General features: G+C 35.6%; 1 protein-coding gene across 1 annotated transcript in view; it reads right to left on the bottom strand.

The window, feature by feature from the left end:
* Wnt5 (Wnt oncogene analog 5) overlaps nt 1–19,319 on the bottom strand; it is a 105,245-nt gene that overhangs the window by 49,954 nt on the left and 35,972 nt on the right. Inside the window, exon 6 of the mRNA XM_017615687.1 lies at nt 2,703–2,883. Coding sequence (XP_017471176.1) covers nt 2,703–2,883 — 181 coding nt within the window. The remainder of the gene's footprint in view (nt 1–2,702; nt 2,884–19,319) is intronic.

Genomic DNA, 19,319 nt, shown 5'->3' on the forward strand with positions numbered 1-19,319 from the left:
CTGATGGCACTTAATTTGATTGCGCAACTTTGGGTCATGGATAGTAGCTGGTTTTTTTTTTGTGGCTACACTTTTCACTTCATTAAAAAAAAAAATAAAAATATTGCCTTTGTAATGAATTGTGGTCAATTAACTGCTAAATTAAATGGTCAAATTAACTAGCTTTTGAAAAGGAGGAAACTAATTGAGTAGAAAAAATGTAGGCATAAATAAAAGTAAGAAGTAAAAAATTAAAAGCCAAATGGAATAAATGATACAATGAAGGTTAAATGGGTCTTATTATTTGAACAAATATATGCGCATTAGGGTGGTCCAAAAATGCATGTGAAAAAGTAAAGTCGGCATTTTTATGCTCTGACCCCCTAGGATTATTCTATACCGAAAAAATATACCTTAACTTTTTTTTGAAATCAAAAAATATTTAGTGGCCGCTCAAAGCGCCCAAGGTTGACCATATATTTTATATGGGGAAAAAAACAACTTTTCGTAGAATGGTATCGACTAGTTAAAAACCAATATTTTTCTACCAGAAAACTCTGCAGAAGATTCCCAGTAATAATACCCAATTGTTTTTTTTAACCATTTTTTCATCGCAACTATAATTTATAGGTCCGCCAAAAACTCACAAAAACCCTGAAAAATGCAATGGGGCGGCCAATAAAAAATCGCTAGTATTAATAAATGGTTAATTAAACAATTGAGTATTATTACTGAAAGTTTCCTGAAGATAGCCAGAGTTTTCCGATCGACAAATATTGATTTTCAAGAATTCTCTACCATTTCTACGAAAAATTTTATTTTTCCCATATAAAAATAAATGGAAAGCTTTAAGCGTTTTGAGTGACCTCTAAATATTTTCTTGATTTCAAAATAATAAAATTATAGTTTAAAAAACTAAAACATCCCTATTATAATTGCCATTCGTACTGTCATCAGGTATGTAACTTCAGAATAGAAATCGCTGCATTTTTTAGGCGCATCAATATTACATAGTTACATCCCGAGTTAATAAAAGGAAGGTAAAAAATGGGGGTATACTTTTTTCGATATAGAACAATCCTAGGGGGTGAGAACATTACAATTCCGACTTTACTGTTTTTGGACCACCCTAATGCGCACACACTGGCGAAAATATAAATAGGGAGGGAAGAGTCATTTTAGTATTTTTTGCCTATTTCATTTTCGTTTATTTATTGAAAGCCGGTTATCTAACAAAAACTATGTAAATCGGAATCTCAAACTTAGAAATATTCTGAGTGTGCAATTTTTTATCCAATTCTATTCTAGTTTAATAAATAGCAAATTTTAAGGGGCTGGCTCTTACCGTTAATTTTTTCCTAGAAGGTGTTGCTCATTTTCTCCATACAAAGAAATCGCCGAACATACTCTTTGTATGGAAGAAAATGCGTGAACAAAAAAATTGCCAAAACTCAGCGGTAAGTCCTAGCTACTTCAAACTTGCACATTATCATACTAAGATTTAGTGGGCTACAAAACTTAAATTTTAGAAAATCAGATTTAATTGTTTAAAATTTTAATCAACATTTGTTAAAATTCATCGAATTTTTATAAATGTGCTACAAAGTTTGAAATTTTGATTTGTATTGTTTTTTAGATAGTAAGCTGTATTTTCATAAAAGAACTAGACATTTTTTAAGCAAAGAAAAATAGCCAAAACTTACTATAATGCCTCTTCCCTATTTACATTCTCGTCACAGAGAAGTGTAATTTTTTTTTGCTAAAACTAATAAAGTTAGAAGGAAGAAATTCGAGGATGTGGTAGTTACGAGCCCTAACCGCCAAAATAACGTAAGCGACACTTTTTTCAAAATTTTCTTTTTGATGCAGAAATGCATCTAGATGCTCTAGGAATATTTCTGCATCAAAAAGAAAATTTTGAAAAAAGTGTCGCTTACGTTATTTTGGCGGTTAGGGCTCGGTTAACATATTAGTCCTTGACATATATTTTTTTCCAAAAATAAATATTGGAAATTTCCAAGGATATTTTAGGATAAAATTTTAAAAGGACATTTTCAACACTTATTCATCCTGGAGCACCCAAAACTTAATTTTTTTTTCTATTCTACAGAATTTTTCCTTTTAGTAGATACCCAAATTGTTATTCTACAATGCACCAAATCTTTTAAATAATTTTTTTAATCAATCATATCCTAGACGTCAGAGAGACAAATGAAAAACACAGTTATACTATATTTGGCTCCTAGTTTTGTGAATATATTGAGCTTATCGTGTGTTTTAAACATTTTTGGTTTTTGTCACACGGTGTAATCAAATACCCTCTATACACAATTTCAGGCGACAGTTCTTTTTTATATGGCCAAATTAAGAATTGTATCGCAATTTCAGCTGAAATTGAGAAAGCGTCGAAACTGCGCAAATTGGATTTCGTGGGAACGCCCTTTAAGCTATCGATATGTATTTACCTAACAAAATTTGAATTCGTCTGCCGAAATGTTTTTCTTTAAGTGTTCTAGTTAACAAAGGTTTATCACTCACAAAATATATGTAAATAGGGTTTGCAGCGATGTGCGGCAGCATAGTTTTTACACATAATAAGTTTACACATGGTGAAAATATGATTTTATTGAATTACTCCCTAATTATTAAATTCCTCCATTGTACTAATATTAAAGTACTGGCATTATTTTTATGTAGTACTATGTGCATATGTATGTACTCACTTGTAAGCGTATTCCAAATTATCGCCACACCCACCCCACGTCCAATCGTCATGCAATTGCTTGGGGCGTGTACCGCGTGAACAGCCACATGATGCCAGCTGGCCGTCGCGACAGGCGCGCGCAATAAAACTGGTCACCATAGCAGCGGCGAGCGCGTGAATGAAAGCCATTTCCGGCGATCCTGTAATGAAGACGGTGTAAATAAATTTGTTTTAAAGTATAAATAAATAATGCACGCATTTGTTAATTAAATGATGTTTATAGTGAAAATAGGATAATGTGCTTGTCAGTAAGTAAAAGCGAAAGTTAAGCAAAATTAATAAATGTGTACTTTTATATATACATTATATAGGCCTCCGAAAATTTCAATCAATAAGTGATATTTAAATCGACACTTGAAAAGCAACACTTGTCGAAATGATTATGCGTGGCATGGCGATAAGCGTTTGACAGCGATGATAGTTTGAGAAGGGCGAGTTGCCTCTACCACATACATACATATATACAAACATAGATAAGTATGTATGTATATGTGAATGTGCGCCTATGTCGCCAACGGCTGTCAATGACACTAATCAACTTTATTCCCTTCAAGTTTAATGCAAAATTAATATTGGCAATATTAATATACGTACATACAAACATACTATGGGGACAAGCACAAACACATACAATTGTAAATACGTAGAGTTATGCGTATACTAGATGTGGTAAATAAAGTAAAGGGTGCTTAGTTAGACTCAGCACACACAAATCCCTGCCACTACTGAGACACTTTCAGGGAATAAAGATGAAACTTATTTTTTTTTTTTTTTGCAACAAACTGGTCAATTTAATCTGCTCTACGCGATATACTTAAAACCCTGATTTGCAATGACACAAAAAACGAAAAAAACACGTAAACTCAATTTTAGGTCTCAGACTGCCTGTATACCAGTTTTTTTTAGTTCAGATCATTTCCTAAATTACTTTAATTTCAAATTTGCATTATGAATGAACAATTTTTGAATTTATTAGGGGAAAAATTTAAAATAAATTAATAGTAAAAAAGTAGTAACTTAATAGTAAAAAATATAAATCAAATCGAGCCATGAATAAGGGGTTTCCAAATGTTTCGACTCCAGCGCCATATTCCATTATTGTCGGGTTATGAGCTAAGTTAGTGAAATATTGATTGCAAAATTGCATACAGTCACTCACAGAAGTATTCGTAATTTAGCTTTTTTACAATATTCAAAATGTTTTTCATCATAAATCTGACTCGTTAATTTTTATTTAAAATAAAGCTAATTCCATAACAAAACCATATAAATAAAGTTAGCAAACTTTGTACAAAATTCGAAAAAATTAATCAAACATCAAAAAATCTTCACCAAAATTTCAAACGGTAACTTAGAACGTGCACTTTATTACATATACTGAACTGAGCAGGCTAGAAAACTGCATCCCGGAAAATGTTTGAAATTTTGATAAACAATCTTGGAAGTTTGAATAATTTTAGTGAATTTTTACAAAGTTTGCAACATTTTTTTTTGCTATAAAATGAGCTATATTTTAAATACAAGTTAACGAAAAAGATGTATGATGGAAAACATTTTAAATATTGTTACGAAATTATATTCAACAATTTTATTGAGCTTGAGGCCATTTTTTATTGAAAAGTGTGTGGAAAAACAACAATAATTTATAAAGGTAGAAGTAATAGCTGTTTTTTTTATATCACCAATCTCCTCATCAGACTTTTTTCTATTGTGAAGAAACTCCCCAAGAGTATTCAGAATTGGGCTGAATACTTTTTCTACAGCTGAGGTGAGCTTTTGTCATATTAACTTCAACGATTCTGTTTCACTTTCTCATTCTCGTACATCTGACATAAATTCGCTTTTATTTTAGTTTGGAATTTTACTTAGAAAGAATTTAGTAAAATTTCGCCCAAGCTGGGCTCAAACTGGGCCTTAAATAGAGTTTTTCGAAATTTATTATTTGTCATTAAATAAGCGTATATAAAAATTTGTATGATAAATACCATCTAAGCACCCTGTCTCTAGTGTACCTATGTATTTACAAGCATAAATATACATATACCTACCTTTTGGCTACCATGACCAATAAACACACATTCACACTTGCGCTTATTGACCCACTCAGCCAACTTCAGTCAGCCAAGCAAGTAAACTGTACATTTCCGCTGCCTAGGCGAAGCTATTGCGCGGCGAATGTACAGATAATGAGGAGTTAAGAGCGAGAAAGCACAACAAATGGGTGCAACGATGCGTATACGTGTCGTCAGCCAAATGTCACTTCAATTTGTTGCACATTAACCAAATAAGTTCTGGAGGAAATGGAAACATACAGCATCACGCTGTTAGGCAGCTGCCTCGTACATCAGCAAATATGTATGTATGTATGTATAATTACACATAGAATTCTAGCCGGATGCGGCTTATACATATATGTATATACATATCGTACACTGCCAAAAAAACGCGACGAAATAAGAAACAAAAGCGCCATCTACAAGCTCCTTTTTTCTTCGTTTGAAGCGATGGAATTAAAGTGCACGGCTTTCTACATGTTTTTTATAGAATAGCCAAATACACTCCGGCTACCTCCATCATCTTAGAGCTTATTGACCATGTTACGCAGAGCTTTGACTTTACATGAAAGGAGTGAAAGAAATGAGGTTTGCAGAAAGCTAACTGGAGGTGGTACACTGGCGGGATCCTTCCTTGCAGCCGGCGGCTTGGCTCTGGCTTTCTTCCGAATTTTAGTCTGTCACGGGCGAGCCTGAAACAAAGAATGAGCCATGAGTATCGTGGTAGGCTTTGCAAGGTCTTACATTGACACTGAGGACTCTCTTTCTAAAACGGTATCCGTCGTCAGTATCGATCCCCTATTTACGCGATAAAGCGAAATAGAAGAGGGCACCTGCGGAGGGGTGCTGGATAAGATCATTGAGGATTACAATCATTCACTCAAGCAGCGTCGGTTTTTTCGCGCATGTCTGCTTGGAGCATTCTCAAAGTTTAGTCCTTCTAATTCCATCGGTGCACACATTTTTCTATTGACGAATCGCCACTCAACCAAAGCTTTGCAGGAATCTGAGGAGAACGAACAATGTGCATTGTTAGTTGCAGCAGGCTGCAAAAAAAAACTCCCGCGCACCCATTGAGGCCCTAAATCTTGGTGGGGAGTCGATTGATGAGTTACTCGGTGTGCTTACTCGGGTATGTAAAGGTGCGCTTGAGGCAAGGCTAAACTTCATTGGGAGAGCTCTGCGATCTAAGGGCTTCTAGTGGACAACTTTTAAACAAAATCCAACTGCTGATTGGTAATTATATAACAACGGGAGATTCGAGTCTCGGGCTCGCGATAATTATGCCAACAATGTAATATATAAATAGTTAGTAAAAAGGTCTAGGATCTATTAAACTAAAGTCAAGTTTAGTAAAAAATTTTACTCAAGCTAATATTTAACGCATTATTTTCAATTACATTCAAAAATAAGGAAAAAAATTACCTAACATTAGGAAAGCGGCCAGTGATTTCAAACATAGCCGTTTATTCTGCGTGTATGAGTTTAAATATGTATGTATATGCCCTTATTTCCGTTACTCACTCACTTAGGCATTAATTGTGCTTCACAGGATTACTCAACACATTTCATCCTTGTATTGGCAAAACGAAAGAAAAAAAATATAAATAAAAGATTGCTTAGTGGATGAGGAAAATGTAGCTTCAAAGGAATATATGAAGCCGATTTTTACATTTTTTTCTTCTTTGAAGTTGGCAACGATTTTGACCTCAATGGCAAATAAAATATTCTCAATCAATTCAGGCATACTACTTACATAGTTACATATGTATGTATTAACTGTGCTTGGTAAGGAGAACGTTTATCAGTTTTTGGCAATCGAAATGCGTCAGCATGACATCGTTTTTTGACTTAATTGAAAAAATGAATATTTTGCATGAGTCATGTATTTTTTTTTTTTAGGTTTGGTTTCAAATCTTCGTTAAAGTCAGATAATCAAACTAACTTCCTTGTCAAATGAGACAAGTTTTATATGCCTGGCAAGCATTTTAGTTTATTTATTTTTTTATTTGTGGCCACAATTTACATTAGACTGTATCACTAAAAAAAAGTTGCTATTTTTCTGCCGGCATTACACAACTTACTATATTTGAAGACGTATGACAAAATATTTCGAAGAAATATTAAGATTTATGTGAGCTGGACCGATTTGAAAATACTTCCAAAAATGGGGTTTCTCGTGAATAAAAATAGTCTCTTAAAGAACTTTTTGAAAAAAATCCCCTCAGATGACAAAAAAGATTAAACTTAAAAAATCTGCATACAAATATTTAAAAATATTTTCAAGGGAATCGTAATAATGAGATTTTTGATGCTGTTTTTCATTTTCAACTTTTTTTTCAAAAACTGATTTACGAAAAACTTAAATAACTGGGCCAAAACTATTCCGATTTATTCTTGTGGGGTATCAGTAGAAAGGTATTTTCCCACTCTTTTTATTTCCAAAAAAAACTCCCAATTTTTTTTCGAATTCCAACACATCTTAATTCAACTTGGAATGACACTCGTTCAGCCTACCTTTCTCATTCATCCTTTGAATGAGAAAAGACCTTTCCAATGATACCTCACAAGTCTAAATCGGTAGAGTTTAGGTTCAATTATTCAAGTTTTTCTTATACCAATGTTTGAAAAAAGTTAAAAAAAACAGCATCAAAAATCGCATTATTACGATTCCATTGATTTTTTTTTTTAATTTTTTTTAAATATTTTTAAGCAAATTTTTTAAGCTTAAACAGTTTTGTCATTTGAGGGGATTTTTTTCAAAAAAAAAACTTTAAGAAACTATTTTTATTCGGAGGTATTTTCAAATCGGTCCAGCGCACGTAAATCTTAATATTTTTCCGAAATATGTTGGCGGAAGCCTTAAAATATAATAGATTTTATTTCCAATGGAAACAAATTACAGATTTTTTTTGTATGGAGAGTGATGCAGTCTAATGTACATGTATGCATACGTACACGCGGCTACACATCATTCAGTTATCGACATAATATTATTGATTTTAACTTAAATTTTTGCACTTGAATAAATTTTAATGAAATGTTACTAAGCTGATTATTTTGAGCATGAAAAGCGTTGGTTAAGCAACAAAAAAGCAACCCAGCATTTGATTTCACCAATGATTAGCAAAGATGATGATTAGCAAAAACCGCAGAAGTTGTATTTTGTAACAAAATATATGAAATGAACTCAAACCATTTTAACGAAATTTAGCCTAACAAACACTCCAGCTGGAGTACAACCGCATAGAAGAAAATATAAATCAAATTACAAACATATAGTATATTTAGTACCTATATCCACTGACACGTGATAGCTCTGCGTTTGAAGAGGGCAGCCTCCCATCAACAAACTGTCAAAAAATCAATTCAAAGGCCAATGAGAATCCTTGGAGGAAAGTCAAAAGTAAAAGGAGGTCATAAGGGAAATTCATCTGATAGGGGATATAGCATAAGAAACAAACAAACACATACTATTTAGATTAATGTGTGTGTACATATATACGTACTGAATATGTGGGTAGCATGCCAATATGTATGTATGTATGTGTTATTATACTATGTGTTCATTAAACGAATTCCTCTGTCAATGCAGTGATGTATTATTCTTGATTGTGTCTGTATGTATGGGTGCCCGACAACGTCCTAGCTCATTTCAATATCTTTATGTATTTGGAATTTTTTTTGCATCCTCATTCAAATATTGCCTCTGGCAGCTGCCGAGCTACCATTAACCGCTGTCGTCTGTCTGCTTTCAAATACTTTTGTTTATTTTAAACACACATTGCCATCCCCCCCGCGCTTCGTCTCATCCTCCTTGTTGCGTATAATTATTGTTAGCCTATCTATGTACGAAAGTCTTCCATCGATGCGGGTGTTCCACTTGGAAATCTGAGGGTTTCATAGTCAACTCTTGTTTACATACTTTTTTCCCCCGTTTGGTTTTTGTTTGTTTAGTGTGTTAATTTGATATTTTTCAATGGAAGGTTTTGTGTATTTGATGGATTTTGCATATCAAATCGTAATCGTAAACTAAATCACTGAACGACAGCAGCTGGTGCAGTGGCCGACCGCGAATCTCAGTACTACCATTGGTTGAGGGGAGGCGAATTCAACCGTACAGACATACCTTTCATATGTGTCTTAGGGCGGCAGATGTGGAAGTGCACGACTCAAACCGATTGTTGACACATGCAAGTGATTCAAAATGATGATGGATTTGTTTGGGAAATACTCGCATGTTGTAAAAAAAAATAATAATAAGAATTCAATATGTAATGCGCCTGTTGTTAAGGAAGTCGTTTAGTCAGGAGTTTCGTGGCGCTCATCATAAATAGGAAAAATTTATTATAGGTCGACCAAAGCAAAATTGGAGATAAGCACAACGCATGCATTTATGCTTTGAAGCAAATTCATTATTCCAAAAATACAGAAAACGCTTACGAAAAGAAGAAGGAAATCATTTGGTATAACACATCAATCCAATTTCTTCAACCGCTTACAGAACTCTACATAAAAATGTTAGGCTCCCACGGAAACTACTGTAACCTCGTCAAGCAGCAGCAATCGACAATGCCGGAGGACTACCCTTCGAACGGTCCGTACTACTTGAAAATTTTGAAATAATAGGTTAGTTTTTTGCTCGCCCTTAGAAATTATGTTACTGGCAAGTTACTGCATACATTTTAATGGGGAGTATGCATACACAGATAATATTCACGATTCACGTTGATATTTAGGGATGCAGTGGTAGTTTCAACCATTTCCTTTGGGTTTTTAAGGTCTTTACAACAAAGTACTGGTTGTAATAACCATTCAGAAGAAATCGCTGAATTTCGGGGGAAACATTTAATTTTTTCTGTATCTACTAATGTGTGTCATATCACAAAATGTAATCTGCACTCAACTGATGAAAATCTGTGAAATTGCGTATGTCAATAAAATGTTTTTTTGTTTGTGCGCAAAAAGTGGAAATATTCGATTTTCTAGCTAAAACATTGCATATTTTACGCTTTACGAGCATAACCAATTTTGGGCAATTTGGGTGGAAATAAACACGTAGTGGCATTAGCATGAAGGGATCTTTACGCACATCAAACTTGAAAATCACTTAAGCATGAATACTATGTACATGTGCATTCATATAAACGTATCCACATATGAACATGTACATTATAATGTATGTAAGTACATTAGACCGGGTCGGTACTTCAACAGCTTAAAAACTTCGAGGGAATTTTGGGGCTGTAAAAATATGTACTCCTCCGCGTCTTGAAAACAGCCACAATTTATTATCTTAGTAGTTTTCTATTTATCGGCGGAATTTTAGGTGCTGCACAGAATGTAAACGTCTATACAGAATGGTGAAACAATTTATTATATTATTAAAGTTTTTATTTATAGTACCTAAAATTTGGTTCGGTAAGCAGTACCCCTCTCATGCCCGTCGTTTTATACGGCGAAGAAACATAGAAGATGTCAAGCAGAGATGACAATTTTTTGGAAGCTATCGAGTGATCTATTATATTTAAGGCCGTGTTCCCGTGGGCGACAGGTATTATAAAAGACGGAATGCGGAACTCTAAAAGCTGTATAATAGAATGGACTTAAATGCGCAACGAAAGCAGTGAAGTGACAGAGGACGGAACTTCGCAAAAGAGAGGTGAAAATGCGGGCGAATATCTTTTTGGTCTCGGCCAAAACCGATAAAGGAATTTAGCGCCAAATAAGAACAGAATCAAAAATGTACGGAAAGAAATTTAGGTGACTGTTGGCCGAAGATTAGTTTAGTTTATTAAAGATTTAAAAAAATATCTAGATCTATAGAACCTCAAAAACTTGTGAAAAAACTCGATTTAGGTTTTTTTTTTTTCAAAAACATGGGGTGTCTGGGTTGTTGGGTTAGATTAAATTAGCCTTTAACTGTGGCCTTGCGAGCTCATGTCGAAGAATACGGAAAATTCTATGTGTGTTAATTATGACAGCATTTTTTAGTTGCTTACATTAGAAATTATTTATTTCAACATACAATTTTTTTTATTTAAGACCTTTTTAGGAACCTTCAAGTCTTTTTTTATCGATTTTACTAGGAAGTGATGTCAATTTTTTCGGCAGATTTTCGGCAATTAGGTAATTGGAACCAACATATATAACAATATGAGTGTCAGTCACGAATTTAGGTGAGTGAATTTATGAATTTAAAAAAAAAAAAATCAAAAAATGTTTAAAAATGAGACGTAAAATTAAAGAGCCTGGGCAGTAATGCGAAATAACGTTTTATGTTTTGAAGTTAGCTCTTTGTTATCGGTAAAGGGTGATTTGAAATTAGAGAAACCTAATCATGCCGGGCTCAGAAACTAACATTTGGAATATTGACGTAGAATACGTCTTAGTAACTTAGTAGACTGATCCTTTTTTTAGGTTTTGAATAGGGTTGCCACCTGTTTAAAATTTTATATTCACTTATCATTATCTCGGGCACTGTAAATAGTTGACCGTTTGTTTCCAATTTTATCCATAAAATAAAATTTTGTCTACCCACTCTAATGTATACATACATATGTATGTTTAGGTATATGTTTATATGTATTTATTTGTTTGTGTATGGGAGTAACTAATATCCTGCTACAGACAGCATTTAAAAGGCACCCTTTCTTTGTCAGATTATTTGGAAAGTAGCTTACATTACCAAAGGAAAGAAGCGATGCACATTTATTGCGCGCCATCAAGCTTATTTGTAAATGTGCATGTATGTATGTATGTACATACATACATACCTCTGTGTAAAGCCTTATATATAAATACAGCAATCGGCGTCATAACTTAAAACCGCAACAAATTGTTGAATTAGTGCACGCATTTATTACAAAATTCCATACCACTTCGGCATGGCCGGCAAGCAGAGATCTCATCTACTGGTGGAGAGAATGAAAAGACATCCTTGGTATAGCAGGCAACAAAAACAAAGGTTTAGTAAAATATTTACTGAAAGGACATGAGCTGAATACCATACCATGCAGGTTATGAAGTGCCGGGCCCACAAAATTTTCAATATAAATAAATTCTCAAAATTTCACAAACTCACAAATTTGTGTACGAAAATAAAAGTAACAACTTGCACTTTTCAACATAGGCAGCCGTCGCAACGATCCGTACCATCCGTCCTTTATATCCTTTTCCATCCCATTTTCCCCCCTCCTTCGCTTTTTGTTTTTCCTTGAGTGCGTGAATATATGAATGAATGAATCTATGCATGACGCAGCAATGCTCATTCACTTACAAAACTTTGAGATAACTTACAAATTGTTATTATTATTATTGTGCCTTTGTTTTCTTTTCATATGTAGAAGTTTACTTTAGCCAATGTTTTATTACATACAGCATCCGCCATTTTTTGCCATAGCTGAGTTGCCCTTTTTTATTAGGATTACAATTGTGCGTAAGACAAAAGGTGTATGCGCACATGTTGTTTTTGAACTGAGAATTTCAGGAAGTTCTATAAACTGTGGTGATGATGACATTGGTAGTGGTGGCACAAGCGAAGATTAGCGTTAGCTTCATTGTTGCGGCATTATGCCTAAAAGTGCAAATTTTCAAATCTCAGCAAGGACGCATTTAATACAAAAGCGCTTATAGAACTAACTAATAGACCTCCGGTATGTGGTATATGGGCTGCGCGCTTGTTCATAGCGAGCATGAACCCAGTGATGAGTAAGAGAGGTTAATGGAACATCAAGGCATGCTGCTACACTTTTACTACAAAGGGATAAATCAGTGGACATGAACCACCGACATTAATATATCACTCAAGCGGTGTGATTGGAATCAATCACTCACCTTTCGGAGACATAATTCACATGAGCTTATATCTAAGTACTTGGGATTTTCACTATTTTGATATGATTGCTCAATCATTTGGATCTGTTTCTGATATGCCATCCATAGCGCTGATACCCTTAATACCCTTGGTGCAACTAGCGGGCAACTCTCATTAAAATATTTATAATTTGCGATAAATACAAAATTCGGTTCCATACAGTTACTATATTTCCCAATCTTAAAATTAAAATTTATTGAGAATATTATGGATGATGACTCGCAGCATAATTTGAAGGTTAGGTTAGATAATATTATAAACTACATTATAAGGGTGGAACTATGTGATTCCATTAGATTTTGGTAACCAAACGCCGCTGCCAATCACTCACTAAGTTCCAAAGAAGCGTAATATTAAAAGCTGAAATTTATAACGTGGGAGCCTAGCGTTCGCTGAGGCTTATCTGTCCCAGAGTGAACCGCAGGTGGTTGAAAATATTTCGACGCTGTTGAGAGCGTGGTGGGGCATTGCCTGACCATCAGTAAGCTCAGGGCCCTGATTGTCGTTGGACCCTTTTATGGATGCAACACTCCCCATATGTCTAGAAATCGAAATTTCATGCCGATGTAAAGTTCATCGTAGAAGACTCATACCAACAAGCTAGCTATTTAGTCAACAGGTTTTTTAACCTACACTGAGAGAGAAACAATTTTAGAATTAAAAATAAAGGCCGGACCACATAGAACTTTCGCGTTGGCTTTGGCGTTGGCGTTAGTTTGACAGAACGCACGTTAAAAGTAAGCTTGCTACAATGAACGCTTGGCAGCGAATGCTTGGGCCACTAAATTAACATACTAACGAAGATAAATTAATATTTCATATCAATAATTGCATTAAAAACGATATTTCTTCCCACAATTATTAAAAAAGAAAAATATTTCACATAATTTTATTTATTTCAACAGCTGACGAGCGACGCACGCGAAAAGTTGAGATTGACCATCTTTTGCTTTGTGTTGGCGTGAGCGTTGTGAATTTTGGCTATGTGGACGGCTGCATTTTAATTCATGTATTCATAGTCAGCTGTTGAAGCGACGCCAACGCCAACGCAACGCCAAATTCTATGTGGACGGGCCTTAACATGCTAAGTTTAAAAAGAAAAGAAATAGAAAAGGAAAGAAAAGAAAAGAAAAGAAAAGAGGACCCACTCAACGTCGACAGTGTGTAGCATAAACGCTTAGATTAACTTATTCTGTTCGTTTCAGCGGGATTATATTGCAAGAGAAAAATTTATTCTCTCGTGAACTCTTGTAGTGCATATCAGGCCAATTACTGTCCCAGATGAAATGGAGGAGCTCCGACATCTCTGCTAAGCTGCTGAAAGAGTGTAATACAGGCGCTTTGCCTAGACATAGAAAGTGTTGAAGAGACATCAATGGTTATTTATCCGGAAAATTTTTGTTGAAAAATAGTATTGTTGGTCTAAGCTATCGCTGCAACATTAGTGCAATAGCAGAATGTCGAAACACTTGCAGTAGATTATTATTGTTTTGATATGCTTGTCTGTATTTTTGTAGTGTACCCTCTGGTATAAGGAACTTTAGACCCAAGGCTCACATCGTTTTCTCCAATATAGTTGGCTAAAGCTTGCATTGCGGCATACTGAATGACGAGTTGGCGAAAAAGGGTATTATTGAAACGACATAGCCGGGCAAAGACTGGAGAGAGAGCCTCTGTCCAGATCCCTTTGACCCAGAGTGGATCAGGCAGATAAAATGAGCTCCTTGTGCTGACAATGTAACAGCTCTCGCATTTGGTGGGGATTCTGAAAGCTCCGTTTCCAATCATAATTCACGCGGTAAGACTAAATGAAAGGGAGGATGGGAATGCCCAGCCTTCGCATTTTATAACCAACCTCGCGGAACTCTCGATGACTGGTATAATCTGGCTCCGTAATTTCGCAATTCGATCGATGAGATTTCGAACGGAGAGAGTTGCATTGTCTTCAGCAGTCACTGTAGCACAACTTAAATCCAGTACTCATCGACACGATAATAAACTAAAAACACAAGACTCTTCTACTGCCGGGTTGCTTCTCGCCCTGTTAATACGCACGCCTGCCGCAAAGGGATTTATATGCTTTAAATTTAATACCATGTCAGGCGAAGCGTATGATACTAATAAGTGGTAGCGGTAAAGTTGACTGGCAGAGGCCAACAGGGGAAACGCTGGGTGCGCGTGTCATAGGAAAGGGCATAGTAAAATAGTCGAAATTACAACGAAAGTGTTCAACTGAGGTAAGAGGACGCCAGCAGCAGCAGACGCATAGCCTAGGGTAGCGTAGCGGTGAGGATGGTTGCGTAACGACGTACAGCGAACTACATCCATAGAAGTAACTGGCAAGCAGGAAAAAGAACGGAACAGGATTCGGAAGTAACAAAGCAACAGTAGCAACAGCAGTGGTGGTGGCGGCGGCGGCGGCAGCAAGTGGCAAGTGGCTAGCAAGAAAGGGCAGCAGCCGTTCGAACAAGTGCCACAGCGACGTTGCAAGTTTCGTGCCACAGTGTCGGCAGTGCGTGCATAAGTGGCGAATAGCAAATGGCAAAATTGCCAGCAACACTGCTATGGCAGCATTGCAACAATTTAAACTTGCCGCCGGTAAGTTAACTAACTCGTTAGTATGTGTGTGCGCGCCACTAGACCGAATTAATATGAATTTTATTATTTAATGAAACATTTATGTTGGCTTCTTAGCTGAGATTTTCGGCAATGACGTTGAGCGTAACCAAGTGCCAGCAATTTCCGGATTCATGGAGTGGTTTGTGCAAGCGAAACGTGCGATCTAAGCTTACCACAATGTGGCACGTTACATGTTGTCGGCTGTGTGCTGCCACTGCTGCTGTGACTGGGGAATTGTTTTGAGGCTTCAACCACCAGCACTACAGACCAATCTGCGCCAACTAAAACCATCATTTCTATCGTGGCGACCATCAGCATTGCCATCACCACCACTAGGGATGCGCTATCATGTCATGATTTTTATCTCCTCTAATGGTTATGTTTATGTGACTGTAGGCGAGAGTGAGCTCAGCGCGGAAGAATGACAACACAAACTACCAAGAAATAATGTGAAGGGTTGGTTGGTAAATGTTTGAATAATTAATTTCAAACTTCTGTACCGTACCACACGCACACACGCGCGCTAATATATTTTTTGGTAGGACTCGAAGTATTGGCGAGTGTACATACATATCTCCATAGCGAATGGACAGCTGTACAAGTGCTTCTGCATATAACCCCCAACTTCGATGCGACGTGCGTCGTTTTCACGGTGCATTTATGTTTATTTTACGAATCATTTTCCACTGAATTGTCTTTGTGAAAGGCTTAAATGAACTTTTAAAGCGTTAAATTTGTAATTCTGGCCAAGGAATGAGTTGTTACCTATTTCATGACCATTTATTACATTACACCCAAAATAATTACAAAGAGAATGCCTAAAATGCTCAACACAATGGTTGGACGACGGCAAAAGCAATAAATACATTCATCCAATTTTTGAATACATACTGACTTGTGTGTGTAGGAACGTATGTATGTATGCATATCCATTTTCAAGTCTGGCGTACACTTTGAAATTTATTTTAAAGCATTTAAGTATTAAAGATTGGGTCATATGAAAAGTCTCTGCGGATTTTTAAGAAAATTGAAAAAAAAAAATATTGAAAATCAGTTTTAATCAAGTGCATCTATGCCATTATTATTTTTGCAGTTTTCGTAGATTTTCATAATTCCATCGGTGTACTTTAAATTCTGTGGTTTAACCAGAATTCGAACCGATCGAAAAAAATTGATTTTCAAGTATTCCATACTATTTCTATGAAAAGTTTTTTTCGCCATTTAAAATACATGGAAAACTTTAAGCGCTTTGAGCGAGTTCTAAATTTTTTTTTTTTTGTTCAAACTAAACAAGTAGGAGTAAATTTTTTTTTGACGTAGGACAATCCTGGGGCATGAGAGCAATAAAATTCCGACTTTACTCTTTTTGGCCAACCCTACTGCACATTCTACGTGAGAGTTATTTCGCGAGACATTTTCGCCGTGTACACAGTCCTTCGCAACCAGATCGAAAATTCTACGACAGCTCTCCCCTCTATTTGGCAAGCTAAATAGAGTTTTTGTTTTTGAGTTTAAAATACAAGGGGTATTCAACCAATTGAGCAAGTGGCCTGGCACTCTGGGAACAGTCGTTGCTTGAGCTAATCTGCTCTTTTGCCTTTGTGCCAGGTCACTTGCTCAACTTGGTGAATACCAACGCCAAAACTGGTTAGTCAAGCAAAATCTGAAAAGGGATGACGGAAATTCGATCAAAATAATTCATCAAAAGATTTTTTCGCGAGCGGCGAATTACAAGAATTGTCTTCACTAAAAATGTAGTCTAAAATCTCACCTTTCAAACGCACATCAATTTAACGCAATTGGATTAGTGTTGCCAGATGTATGGCTACCAATACAACATAGTGACAAAAAACCGCAGCCACTTTTCATATGACCCAATACTTATATATGTGTGGCAAGTTAACACAAGCGTAAAAAGGACTTTAAACATTGCTCGGTCGACCACTTGTTCTTCTGCTTGTCTTTTGAGTTTCACATAAATTCCTTTTATTTAAGTATGAAGGCAATTTACAACGCTTAGACTTAGTTAAAATCGTTTTTATTGGTTTTGGACGAATGGGTTTGAAAATGGTCTGCCTTTTTTTGTTTGTTTCTTGTTAAATATAAAACTTTAGATAAATAAACTGAAAGCTGTTAGATGTTTTGTTTTTGCTCTACAATCTAAATGACAAAAGGAGTTCTACAAATCATATACATAATTACTAGACTGTGGATTTTTATGCAGAAAACGAAGAATAGAAATATGTACCACATACCTATAAGCAAAGTGTATAAATTTGTATAAATTTGTTTATAGTTAAGTTGTACATACTTTCAGGCCCCGTTTTCTGCATAAAAATCCGCAGTCTAATAATTACTTACTGGGGTGCTAACTTTAAGTTTGGAATCCATAATTTTTGTTCTTCATGTTCTTTGAGGCAGCATCAGTAAAGGGAGTTAGAACCTTTCTAGGTTATCTTTTGCAAAAGAATAAAGGTTTTACAATCAGAGATCCGCAAATTGACCTTCCCGTAAAAAACACAAAAATTCGGACCTTTTCAAATATCTGGCTAAAGCAAAAGCAGAATTACTGTTAACTTTCATAAAGTCAATCGATGAAATGAATTTGCCAGTGAATCTGCCCAAAAGTGTACGGAGTTCTTTCAGTAGGGTTCTAATTTTAAGAACGGTGCAGATCCCTGGTGGAGCAGGGAAGTGGATGTAAGGCGTAAGTACTACGCTGAAAGCAAAAAGTTTCTTTTATCAGCGCCTGGAAGAAACGGAGACAGGCACTGCTCAAATCGGAAAATCCAAACTTCGCTTCAATACTACCGATAAAGGAAATAGGCTATCGACTTCTCCGCGGCACGGACATGGATGTTGTTAGTATCAAGCACGAGCCCCGAAACATCAAAAATATCAAAGAACGAAAAAGTTAGTAAAGAGCCGCCTGCGACTACGATCACCTGTGTAATTTTGAACCTCGCTCATAATTTTGCTTAAACAAGCCATCTTTCAAAGCCTGTATACTAAGTATGATTGAGCAGTGAGATTCCGTCTTCCAGGAAGAAGTGGTTACCTGCTACCAATCACGCAAACATAGCTAATAAGCTGGACGAAAAGTACTGTGCTACTATTGCAGAGAAAAATGCGTCATACAAAGATATAACGTAGGCAACAGCTACGCAAGCAACAATTGGGGGATAACGGGAGAAGAGGGGTAGGAAGGACTATTTTAAAGAGAAACAGGAGTGCGAAGGGCTAGAAATGCTGTCAGGAAGGAATGCGGCTACAATTTTATATATTATTTCTACAATTTTGCATATTATTTCTTCCAGAGTACGTGTACATATTCAAAATATATTTCACAACCCTTTTGAAAGGCATAGATTTCAATGAAAAAGAACCCAGAGAAATAACACTACTGAACCTTACTGAATGGGAGCACTGAAACCAAAGTCATTAGTCATTTAAAATTTTAGGTAATTATTATTATTATGGTATATTCGAATTTTACGTTCGATTCTAAGCAAAAATGGTGAACAAACTATATACCAAAAAAAAACGTTTGACCCTCTCAATTTTTAAAAGAACAATCAGTGTGTTATAATTTTTTTTTGAACAAAATCAATTTTTAATTTACAAAAGTGTGTTTTTTCTTCATATTTAAGAAACTACTTAACTAGTTCGTTATGCATGTTTATTTCGTACACCATTTTTTAGTGCAATGAATAATAAATTTCGACCAAAAAAGTTACAATATACAGTTTTTTTTTTGAAAATTTTTGGTATGTATGTGGTTCGTTCGCCATGATTGTTTAGAATTAATCGTAGAATTTTAATTTGGTATACACTTTCTTCGAAATTTTTTGCTCCGATAAAAATTACTCCGCCCAGATCCAGCTCAGAAAGTTGCTAACGCAGTAACTTACTAGTGGTATCAGGTACAATTCTCATTGCAATTTGACGCCAATTGAACCCCATTTAGTGCTAGAAGGGGAAAAACAGAAGTATCTTTAAAACCCTGAACTTATTTGTGCGTTGCTAG

This window comes from Rhagoletis zephyria, unplaced genomic scaffold (assembly GCF_001687245.7).
Source record: "Rhagoletis zephyria isolate East Lansing unplaced genomic scaffold, Rhagoletis_zephyria_1.1 Rzeph_scaffold_01057, whole genome shotgun sequence".
Classification (NCBI taxonomy): Eukaryota; Metazoa; Arthropoda; class Insecta; order Diptera; family Tephritidae; genus Rhagoletis; species Rhagoletis zephyria.